The sequence below is a fragment of the Marmota marmota genome, unplaced genomic scaffold (genome assembly GCF_001458135.2).
Source record: "Marmota marmota marmota unplaced genomic scaffold, marMar, whole genome shotgun sequence".
Taxonomy (NCBI): Eukaryota; Metazoa; Chordata; class Mammalia; order Rodentia; family Sciuridae; genus Marmota; species Marmota marmota.
Window position 1 is genome coordinate 3149446 of NW_025999863.1, and position 11574 is coordinate 3161019.

Below are 11574 nucleotides of genomic sequence, written 5' to 3' on the forward strand. Positions count from 1 at the left end.
GGCGGGCCAGGGAGTGGCGGCTGTGGGTTCTGGTTGGGGACAGCGATGTGCTTCAGGACACTGGTGTCCTGTTCCCCATTTTCTGTCTCCCTGGGGACCAGATCGTATCCCACCGTGTGTGGTCTCCGTGTCTGTTGTACCTGAGGTCCCGGCCTGGCCGCGCTCCTGCGGGCTGGGAGGGCGGTGTGTCCTCGTGGCCTCACGGTGCCTGCGCCTCGCCACCTCTCTAGTTGCGAGTCTGGTTGGGCTGGCCGCCCCTGGCCTGTGCAGTGCCTCCAGGCCATGCGCCATGTCGTCCTGGGGCCAGCTGTGCTGGGCTCCCTCTGCGGATGTCCTTATCGCCTGGCCTGCATTCATACCCTATCTGGGGACTCGGAGCCAGAGCACTTGTCTGAGGGGCTCCTGGTTTGGGGGTGCCTGGCTGGCTCAGCACCAAGCCCTGTGGCCCTGCTGCCCAGGAGCCTGGTCCCCCGGGAGCTCCTGCCACAGGGCCTGCTCTCCTGCCCAACACCAGCCCGAGCTGTCTGCTGTCACATGGCTCCTCAGAGCCTGGACCGTCCAGTCTTACCCCATGTTGGGCCATGGAGCTGGCACCCCACTGATGTGTCGGCAAGTGGCGGGTTCCAGAGGCTGGGATTTCAAGGTCAGGGCCCCAGCAGAGCTGGCGCCTGGTGAGGGCTGCCCCTCGCAGGCGGTCCCTGCTGTGTGTCCTCTGTGGCGGGGGTTCCCTCCCTTCCATGAGACCTGATCACCACCCTTTGTGCTCCCCACTCGGGTGGGAGTTCCGGCCCCAGGTGCAGCGAGCCCAGCTGCTGCAGCCGCCTCTCGGGTCCTGCCCTGTTGAGCGCCCGCCTCAGCAAAGCCACCAACTCTGTGCTGGCCCAGCAGGTGGCCTTGGGGCCACGTGGGAGCAACCTGGGGCACAGGAGAGAGTGAGGGACAACAAGAACCCTCAGCTCCCTGACCCCCACTGCTGCCCTCTGTCCCCTTCTCTCCTTTGGCACGAAGACACCCTGCACGTGCCGTCTCCTGCTCCCACCGGCTTTGGGCGTCGGAGGAGCAGCCGGTCTTCCCCAGCAGTGGGCGCCCTGTCCTGGAGGTGGCACGCGGCGTTTGTTCATCTTGGGAGATGCACTTGAGATGCGGGGGCTTGCTGGGGCAGGTGGGCCGGGTGCCTTCCCCGGAGCGGCTGCCTGGCGTCCTGTAGGCACCTGGACCTCCCTGGGGGTGGCCACACCTGGTCCCAGCAGCATGTGCCTCTCGTTGGGCGTCTGCAGTGACGCTCAGCCACAGCAGAGGGCCAGCCACTGGTCGTTCCAGTTGCATTTTTAGCAAGATGTCATTCAGGGCATCCGCTGTGTTCCCTGTGGCGTGGGTCTCCTCTTGTGCTGCTGCTCGCTGGCCTCAAAGAGCTCAGCTCCCAGCTCTGGAGGTTGTAGCCTTTAGTCCAGGGGAGGCAGGCTGGGCCTCCCGAGGCCCCAGGGACAGTCCAAGGCCCCCTCCTCCAGTCCAGAGCCGGCACGCGGTGTCGGCCCTCCTGCCTCCTCCCGTGAGGACCCCGGGGTCTCCCTGTGGGCTCACAGAGGGAAGGACCTAAGTGGCGAGCTCAGGCACTGTGGTGACCAGGTCACCGCGCCCCTGGCCCTGCCCACAGTTTCTCTCCTCTGCGTTTGGATCACGTCTAGACCAGTCGCGGTGCCCCAGCTCCTCTCTGGCTGCCTTTTGTGTTAAGAGAGCTGCAGGCCGACGGGCGAGCGGGGACGAGTGGGGACAAGCAGAGGGTCCCGTGGCCTGGGCAGTCTTGGCGGGCACACGCCCTTCCCACTCTTCACAGCCGAGCCACAACCTGGGGCAAGCTGTGTGTCCATGTACAGGGCTTGGCAGGGCCTGTGGGGAGCCAAGGCCGCTCCGTGGGGGCTCCCCATACGGGTCCTTGAAGAGTGGAAGCTCAGCTGCCCAGAACTCGGGGCAGGCCTTGGCCAGGGAGGGTCGGAGACAAGGAGCACAGGCCTGTCAGATGCCAGCGTCTCCTGGCTGCCTGGCTTGGGACCCTGCCAGGGTCCTGGGCTGTGTCACGGGCTCCGTGGTGGAGGGGCTGAGGTGGGTGTGCGACTAACCTGGAGAACGAGGGCCTGGCTCTGCGGGGAGGGCTGGGGGAGCGCTGGGGGGCCAGAGAGAGCATTAATGCGTCGGCGCATTATCGGTGCTAATCACTTAAAATGTGCGCCTTTATTAGAGCTTTAATGAGCGCCACTTAAAGCGCGCATTAAAAAGAGGAACGGCGGGCGGCCACAGCAGTGGCGGGCAGCAGTGGCAGGCAGTCGTAATTCTCATTAAAATGCTCTCGGCGAGGGGGAAGGGCTGGTCCAGGGAGCGTCACACCTTCCAGAACTGCCATTGTGTCAGTGCAGGTGTGGTGACGAGCCTCTGCCAGCGCCAGGGTCTCCTCTGACCATCTACCCCCGGGCGTGTGCTGGCCGAGAGACCAGGGTCCCAGGTCCAGGCCGGTGATGGCTGCAGGTCCATCCTGGAGGCAGTGGACACCCGTGGGCTGTGCCTGCCACCGCCATGACCTCCTCCTTTCCTGCCTTTGATCTGAATGGCGCCTGGTCTCCCCTCGTGGGGACAGTGGCTGGGATGGACAGACCAGCACCGTGCAGACACCTGGGATGAGGGACCGGCTTTGGCCTGGCCCTCCCTGCCCCCCGCCCTGCCCACCTCCTTGGCCTCTTCATCCTCCGTTTGTCAGGAGCAGAGCAGGAAGTGCCTGAGCACGGAGGGGCCTCTCCCCACGTGCTGCCCACCCTGGCTCGGGGCTGCGTGCCGGCTCTAGGAAGTGTGCCGAGCCCACGAGAGAGCTGGCCTTCCTTGGTGCTGTCCCTCCTGCAGCGGGGGCTGTGTGCTCCCCCTGAGGCGTGGGGCCAGCTGGGCCATGGCCAGGACCTGCTGTTGGAGGCCCGGGACTCCCTTTCCCTGAGCCACAGTGCAGGTGTGGTGACGAGCCTCGGCCAGAGGGGGGCGTGGGAGTCTCTGGGAAGTGCTTGGGAGCGTCTGGTACCCGTGGGGCGATGCTGGGTCCTGACTGAACGTGGCCTTGGTCAGCTAGGGGTCTGCTGGGGGCAGGAAGCCTCCGAGCAGGAACTAGAGCACCCCTTTCGTGTGGCGGGAGAGTGAGGCGGGTGGCTGTGAGCTCTCCTCTCCCTGGGTCTGGGGGCTGAGGGTGGCTCTGTCTGGTTCCTGCTCAGCAGGGAGATGTGGGCCGGGCCAGGGCGCTCAGGACCCCGTGTGCCCCGGGGTCTCCTGGGGCCGGGTCAGGCTGGTTGCTGGAGGAAGCCTGTGAGAGCTGCTCTGTCCACCCCGGGCCTCGCCTGGCTTTGCAGTACTGGCCGGGAGGGGGGCCATACCCGTTTTGCCCTCTGGCTGCACTCTCAGGTCCTCTCCACGCGACAGTGGCACAGCAGATCCCATCCAGGAAGAGCCCAAGTGTGGGACCCGGTGTGTGCCGGGCCACACCTGTCACATGAGTGGCTCTGTCCTTCCCTCTGGGCTATCCCTGTTGGTCTGCTGCCCGCAGGGCCCCTGCGTCCCCCAGCAGAGCCCCGTGCCACGTGTGGGTCCTGCAGCTGTGGCCTGACCGTGGCCTCTCGGGCGCGTGGCACCCAGCTCAGCACGCTCACCCAGCCCTGCTCACCCTGGTCTCTCCCGCCCAGGATTCTTCCCCGGGAGCTCTCAGGGCTGTGACGCCTTCCTGCGGCACAAGATGACGCTCATCTCGCCCATCATCCTCAAGAAGTACGGGATCCCTTTCAGCCGGGTGCGTATGGGCTGCCAGGGGCCCGCGTGGGGAGGGGCCAGGGCCTGGGTCCAGTGGCCGCAAATGGCCAAGGAGACAGGATCTTGACCCAGAGAAGGTTGAGGGGAGGCAAGTTGTCCTTGAGGTTGGCCTCCAAGCCCTGCTGGCGGTGAGGTGGGGGCGTTGTGAACCAAGTGAGGGCCCCAGTGTGGCCCCCTGGTCCCTTAGCAGGGCTACAGGGGGTCAGGTGCAAAAGGGGAAAGGTGGGACCTGCTACAGAGGACCCAGGGCAGACCCCTCCCAGCCTCAGGTGCCTTTTCTCGGGCTGCACCTTGTCTGGGCCCCATAGAGTGGCCGCCTCAGCCCGCCTTGGAGAGGATGCACACAGGCTTAGAGACGAAAGGGCTGGCTCCCTGCAGCCTGTGTTCCAAGGCTACACATCCTCGCAGAGGGCTGAGGGCCGAGGTGTCAGGTGGGACTGTGGTCTGCAGGAGGTAGTGGGTGGTGAGAGAGCAGCTCTCTAGGCACCCAGATGACAGGCACCTCAGTCAGGCCTGGGAGCTCTGTGTCCCCAGGGGAGCATGCATTGCACCTGGCCTGAAGGTCCAGCCAGCGGGCATTCAGGACAGGCCTTTGTGGGCAGGAAAGTCCCCAGGTCATCCAGGTGGGAGGCTGGAGCCTTCCAAGCCCGGAGGGCGGGCGGGGAGAAGAGCCTCTGGGGCCTGGTTCTGAAGGGCTCTGTGAAGAGCCTCGCACGGAGCTCAGCACACGGGGGTGGGGTGGCCCCTGAAGCCCGGTCGCTGCCTGCAGCATCAGCTGGGACCGCGTGCCGCGTGGGCATGGCCCAGGGACTGTGCCCCGGCCGGGGTGTGCAGGATGGTGGGGAGGGTCCTGAGGACACAGGCTCCTGTTCCTGCTTCTCCTTTTTGTTGTGGCCTCAATTGAGTCGCTACCAGGAAACCAGTCGAGGGCGCTGTGCTCAGGGAAGGGAGAGGTGCGGTCTAGACAGCAGTTTGTGACCTGCCAACACCACAGCCGCTCCCTTGCTCCTGGCTTGGTGGCCCGGATGTGGCCTGTGGGGCCGGGTGTCTGTGCCCGTCCAGCTGACAGGAGCAGCCCCTCCCACGTGACCCATGAGCCACGAGCACCCTTTTCTGAGAGCAGCGTGGTCCCCCATCTGAATTCCTGGCACTCTTCAAACGAGTCACTCCCCGCACCCCCCTTATAAATCTTTGTAATGGTATTTACTTCTAGAAGGAAAAGCAGATCGATGGTAGAGGCTTTTAATGATTAAAAAGTGTGTGTTTCTGTAACCTGCCTCCGACTGCCTCGTTCATCCTGCAAGAGCCCCGGAGATCTGGCCCCAGGCTCCCTGTAGGACCAGCAGCCGGGCGGGCGCCCCTCCCCACTGACCCCTGCTGCTCGGCCTGCCCATCACCAGAACGCCCCTGATCCATTGTCAGGAGATGCTGACAGCAGCGACGTGCAGGACAGGCTTCCAGGCTGGGTACACCACAGGGATGCGGAAGTTTTGATGGGAACATGGCCTTCTCGTCGTTCCAGCCAGCGTGTCCTATCCCAGGCCTCAGTCAAGCGAGGGCTTGTCAGGGCCGATGAGGCCCCAGTGTCCACCTGAGCCTGGCCCCTCATGTCCAGGCTTTACACTTGGTGTCACAGGGTCCCAGTTGTGCCCCAGAAGGCCTGAGTCTGTAGCTCCCTGTGTGTGCTGCGTGGTGAACCTGCAGGCCTGGTTGTCCACCACGCCAGGGCAGCCTCTGGAGAGAGAGCGTCCCGCCTGGGGTCAGAGGGAGAGACAGCAGGGGCTTTCTGGGTCAGCTCCAACGGGCTGGGAAATCAATACTAGGGATTGGACCCAGGGCCTTTAACCACTCAGCCCCATCCCCAGCCCTTTTTTACGTTTTATTTAGAGACAGAGTGTCACTGAAGTGCTGAGGCTGGCTTTGAACTCATGACCCTCCCGCCTCAGCCTCCCGAGCCGCTGGGATTAGAGATGGGGCCACCCGCTTGGCCATTAATTTCATTTTTTAAAAAAGTTCCAAGCCCTATTTCACCTGCTTCTGTTACATGGAGCTCCAAGTGAGGTGACAGAGGCAGTCCTGGAGATCTTGGCTACGTGGGTGTTTGTGGGGCCTTGGGGACGCAGGCATGTCCCCCTCCCTGATTCCTGCCGACACTCCACCCTGCTGCGTGAGGCTGTCACTTGGACAGAAATTTTAAAATATGGCTTAATGCACACTGACTCCCTTGATTGGTGTAATTAATTATTTGAAAAGAAAAATATTACAGTTCTCCAGGACGGGAGCTTCCCAGGCCGCAGGGTCTTGATTGATGTTTGATGCGCGGCTGCTCCTGGTGGGGGAGCCCCTCTCCATCACCCCAGCCCCGGGCCTTGGACTCCTTGCTGGTTACGCATGCAGCCCTTTCTGCTCCTCTCTGGGGGACAAGTGAGGTGAACGGTCTGAGAACACCCATAAGCCCACTCGTGAGGGCAAGAGGACAAGCCCCCTGTGCAAACAGGGCCAGGGCTGGAGGGACCCGCGAGGACCCGCAGGCCAGCAGACACGTCGGCCTCGGCGCTGCGGATGCACCTGCGTGGCCACAGTGGCCACGGGTGCTGGAGAGCCCTGGGCGGCTCTCTCTAGGAAGCGCAGCCCTGGGCCCACAATGCCCTCCCATGCCCACTTCTGCAGAGAGGACCCACGTCTGCAGGGAGCCTCACACAGGGACCTTCCTGGTGGCTTCCTCACAGGAGCCTGAAGCTGGAAATGGCCCACACGGCCATCGGCAGGGAAAGGCTGGACGCAGCGACGCAGCCTCATGACTGGCTCCACCTCCTGGCATCCAGGAGCCGGCACGACCCTGCCTGAGTGGCCCCTCGACCCCGCCTGGCCCCTCATACCCCGCCTGGCACCTCGGCTTGGCGCGTGCGCCTTGAGAGCCAGCGGGCCCGAGTGGCAAGAGCACGCGTGGGTGGGCCTGCCTGCAGGGTGCTGGACACCCGTCCTGCCCTGGCTGCCGGAAGGGTGTGGGTGTGTACCACCCTCTGCTTGTGCCACGTGGCGTACTGCAGACAGACAGACTCGGGGTCTGCCAATGGACCCCTCAGTCGCCTCCACTCCCGAGCCTCGGTGCCTGTCTGAGGCGCACCCGGCAGCGGGAGCCGTCTCCACCGTTGCCTGTTGCCATCTTTCTGAGCATCGCCTTCCCAAGCACTTCATCAGCAGCAGATGGGTCGGTGGTGGTCTGCCGTCCCCATCCTGGGAGTGGAAGGTGGCCTGGTGTGGTGTGGGGCTGACCCCCCACTGTCTGGCAGCCCCCACCTCCAGGCCTCAGGAGGCTGTTCTGGAAGCCTGGGGTCTGGGTCACTGTGGCCCCCCGCCCGCCCCACTCAGGCCAGCCCTTTAGCCGGGTCTCTCTTCAATGGCCCTTCTGTCCAGGCCCCACACGCTGGTTTCTGTGGTCTCTGCGGCCTCATGCTGGACCATGTGAGGCATGACGGGAGATTCTGTGGCCCAACAGTGGCCTTCTGCAGGCCATCTCCTGGCATGTGGTCTGCATACCTGGCCACTCCTTGTACAGGAACAGGACACTATCCTGCAGGTGCCCTGTCCCTTTTCAGCACCCTACCAATGCCACCAGCACTTTCTCTCCGCTTGAGCCTGACCCCCGTGGGGATACCTGGCAGGGCTGTGCCACAGCCTCCTCTGAGGCCAGCCCTGCCTGCCCGGGCTTCAGCCCGAGTGCCCAGTCGCAGAGCCCAGTGGCGTCCTGGAAGGTGCTGCAGAGCAGGGCTGGCCGGCCACGCGAGCGACAGTGCTGGTGGCAGAGCAGTGGCCCTGCCCTCAGGGAGCTAGGCAGGCGCCTCGGGCGTCAGGGCTCCCCAACTCTGCAGAACACCGCTAGCTCCTGGGGTGCCCCTCTGAGCCCTGTCTCCTGCTGTGCTCGGCGTGTGCTCGGCTCCTGGTGGCCTTGGTTCCTCCCCCTTGGCCTTCCCCTTCTCCCCCTCTCACCTGTCCACTTTGTCCTGCAGATCACGCAGGAGGCCGGAGAGTTCATGATCACGTTCCCCTACGGCTACCACGCGGGCTTCAACCACGGCTTCAACTGCGCAGAGTCCACCAACTTTGCCACCCTGCGGTGGATTGATTACGGCAAAGTTGCCACTCAGGTAGGTCCTGCAGATGCCGTGCACGGGTCTCGCAGGGTAGGAAGTGGCCCGACCTGCCTCTGCCACCAGGGCCCGGGGCCCCTGGGGCAGCTGCTCACCCAGGCTCAGCGTCTGGGGTCCTGAGCAAGCTCATGCCTCTCTCCTGGTGGAGGGGGGGGGTGGAGGGGGCCTGCAGTGGCTCGGGGCTAGGTTCCAGCATGTCCTCTCTGGCTGCCTGGTCTGGTGGCCCTGGTGGGGCTGTCCCCTGTTGTCCTGCTGGTCTGGGGTCCAAATGGGGAGTTTTTTTTTCCGGCAGTGAGTGGTTCTCTGGAGGGCTAGGGGCTAAGGAGTGTCCACTTAGGCCTCTGCCTTCCCGTCCCTGGTGGGCCCTCCAGGGGCTGCTCTGGGCAGTGGTCAGGATCAGCCCCTACCCCTCTTGCTGGCTTGGTGAAGAACAAGTTCAGTGGTTTCCCGTGGTCACCTGCCCTCCTGTCCAGCACTGACATTGGCCAGTAGGCGGGACATCTGAACCAAGTGCTTATCCCCAGAGCCTCCTCGACCTTTGGCTACAGCCCCGTGTGCACCGTTGGTATGGCACTTACAGGCTAGAGGGCGTGCGGGCCACCCTGGGACGCCCCCAGGGCTGTGCTGAGGGGTGGGCCTCGGGGTCCAGATGCCGTTGGGCTGCAAGGAGCTTGTGAGCACCAGGTCTCAGACTGACAGGAGCCATGGGAGGGAGAGCAGGGGATGTTGGCTTGGCCCCTCCCAGGACACCCCTGTGGGCCGCCGGTGCCTATCCCAGCGGCACCCAGGAAGCCGTGCGCTCCTTCCGGGCCTGGCCCGGGCGTTGGGCCGGGGCGCTGGTGCCCCTCTCCTCCTGGGCCCCACACTGCAGAGTCGGTGTGGCCACTCTGCCCAGGCAGGAGCCGAGGGCAGGCCTGCCCCCTGCAGCCTCCAAGTGCAGAGCCCAGAGGAGCCAGAACTGGGGCAAACTGGATTCCCCCCAGATCTAGATGGGTGGGCCGTGAGGAGAGGTCAGAGGCGAGACCCAGATGCCACGCCATTCCCGAGACCTCAGGTCTTTGCCAGTGAGGCTCTGGCACTGCGCTGACCAGTGTGCCTGCCGCAGGTTCTGGGACTAGGATGACAGCCATGCCTATCATCAAGAGCTACTTCGGAGGCTGAGGCAGGAGGACCACAAGTTCAAGGCCAGCCTCAGCAACTCAGTGAGACCTGCCTCCAAATAAAAAGTAAAAAGGGCTGAGGGTGTAGCTCAGTGGTTGAGCACCCTGGGTTCAGCCCCAGATCCAAAACGGTACACAGCTCCTAAAGCCTTGCACACGCTCCTCCCGCTGCACATCGCCCGCCTGGTGTGTGTGGACATATCAGGTTGACCTGTGTCCCTGGAGGAGCTGCCCTTTCTTTGCTCTCAGCATGGTAGTGGAGACCACAGCGCTGCAGCAAGGCCCTCGTGTTTGAGGGCAGTGCTGCTCTGCACGAAGGGGCCTCTCTCTATCTTTCTCGCGTGTTTTGTTGTTGTAGTTTGGGGTTTTCTGTTTTTATTTTTGGGGTTTTTTGGCACTGCTGGAGATGAAACCCAGGGCCTCGCACATGCTGGGTAGGTGCTCCACCACGAGTGGCCCCACTGGGGTGGGGTCCTAAAGGAGAGGGGCCTGTATTGAGGAGGCCTGCCGCAGGCTCCGGGGCGGGCTCAGGCTACTCTTTGTGAGGGAGACCAGGAGGCAGGATTCCTCTTTTGCTCCAAAGGAGCAAACACGTCAGGCCTGTGGTTCTGTGGACGGGGAGTTTAGCTGTGCGCGTGGCTGCGGGGGCACCTTGGTGGCCAGGACCGTCTGAGCCGTGGCTGGCCTAAGACAGATTGAGCTGTGTGCCGGGCTCGTGCTGTCTGGAGGTGCCGTCAGAGCCCCGATATTAAAAGCAATTTTGGATTCAGCCATGTGTTCACAAACAAGTGACATTTGGGAAGTGCGGCCTGCGACGGGGCCTCCGCACTTACATTGTCGGGCGGCGTAGCGTGAAATTACTGAGCGCACGGACTGCAGCGCTCCGAGCAAGCCAGGGGCTGGGGGCGCGTCCAGGTGCTGCGCCCCTCCCAGCCCAGCTGTGCCCACCCCTGCCCGGCCACCCCTGGTAGGGCCAGGCCCATAGAGGAGGGGAGGTGTCCATGGCCTGGAACGCTGGCTCTCGCCCTTCTACTGGGGACCAGGCTCCTTGCTGCCTTGGCCTGCTGGGTGGGAGGCGGCGGGGGCCGCTGCAGAAGCAGGGGCGAGAGGCAGGGAGCCCCCGGGGCTGTGGCGGGCCCCGGGCTGCAGCCCTGCTGCAGGGCAGGAGGCCTGGCCTCACCTTCTACATCTCCTGTGGCCAGGGACCCTGCACCAGCTCGTCCCCAACTCGTCGGGGCGGCACCCTGCCCTGCCTCCTGGAGGCTGTCCTCCTTGTTGGTCGGCCCCTCTCCAGCCTCCAGGCCCCGCACACCCTTGCCTGTCCTTCCTTCTCCACTGTCCTGAGCCGACTGGCTTCTGTCCACGGAGGCATTTGGTCAGGGCTTGTGGCCAGAGCCCAGGCCAGGCCCAGCCGGCCGGCTTCCTCCAGGGTGGAGTGGACCGCGCTCCTTCTGCTTATGGATTGGGAGGGGCATCTGAAGACCACGGCCGTGACAGTTACACAGGGCTCAGACCTTACGTCACCAGGGAACGTCCCAGGACAGCTGGCCGCCCGTCCTGTGGTCCATGCCGTGGACACACCTGCTGGTCCTCCGGCTCCAGGGCAGCGATTCCCACAGAGACCGCCCGGCCGCGAGCCCATGGCACACATGCTCTGGCCCTCACAGGGGGAGTCTGCAGCCCTGACCTGGAGGCCCCTGGGCCGGGCCCTGACCCCGCCTGCCAGTCTTGGCTCTTCGTGCTCCCAGCCCCAGGCCTTCTGCCTAGAGGTGCTGACCCTGACCCCTCCGCAGGTACCCCAGCTGACCCTGCTGCCTGTGGAGGTCTCAGATGGGCCTGGGACTCGGTATGGGTGCCCGGCAGGCCAACCTGGATGCGGTGCGTGCTGCCACTGCCCACTGCACACCCCAGACTGGCCGACAGTGGTGGGGGTTGACCCATGCAAGTGGGTCCCTAGGGGTCCTCCTGGCCAGAAAGCTCCAGAGAAGGGCATCCCCTGGGTGGCGGTGAGCCTCACAGCCCTGCCAGAGCCCTGGCTGGTTCGTCTGGCTGGCCGTGTGGACGGGCAGCTGCAGCCCTTCCTGCTCTGGCTGAAGCAGGGCTGGACAGCCAGGAGGGCCAGGCCAGCGCTGGAGGCACAGATGTGGATCAGCTGCTCACCGGGCAGGGTGCTGAGCCACACTCAGGGTCGGGGCCCCTCGCTGGGCGCTCTCCCTGTCCTAGCAGCCGTGTGGGTCTGAGCCCTCCCTGCCTATGCCTGGGAGCCCAGGTCTATCCTCGGTTTGCTCACAAGGGAGGGAGCCAGGGTCCTTGTGCTGGGACGGCCCCACAGTCTCAGCAGGCCACTCCCCAGGATCCAGGGGCTGGGTAGCACCCGCCTAAGGGCCCACGGCGGCCGGGTGAGAGCCACAGAGCAGGGGGCAGCGGTC

The 11574-nt window shown here is 64.5% G+C and overlaps 1 protein-coding gene across 1 annotated transcript in view; it reads left to right on the forward strand.

The window, feature by feature from the left end:
- Positions 1-11574, forward strand: part of LOC107157301 (lysine-specific demethylase 4B) — an 88559-nt gene that overhangs the window by 48965 nt on the left and 28020 nt on the right. Inside the window, exons 9-10 of the mRNA XM_048812454.1 lie at positions 3711-3814; positions 7845-7982. Coding sequence (XP_048668411.1) covers positions 3711-3814; positions 7845-7982 — 242 coding nt within the window. The remainder of the gene's footprint in view (positions 1-3710; positions 3815-7844; positions 7983-11574) is intronic.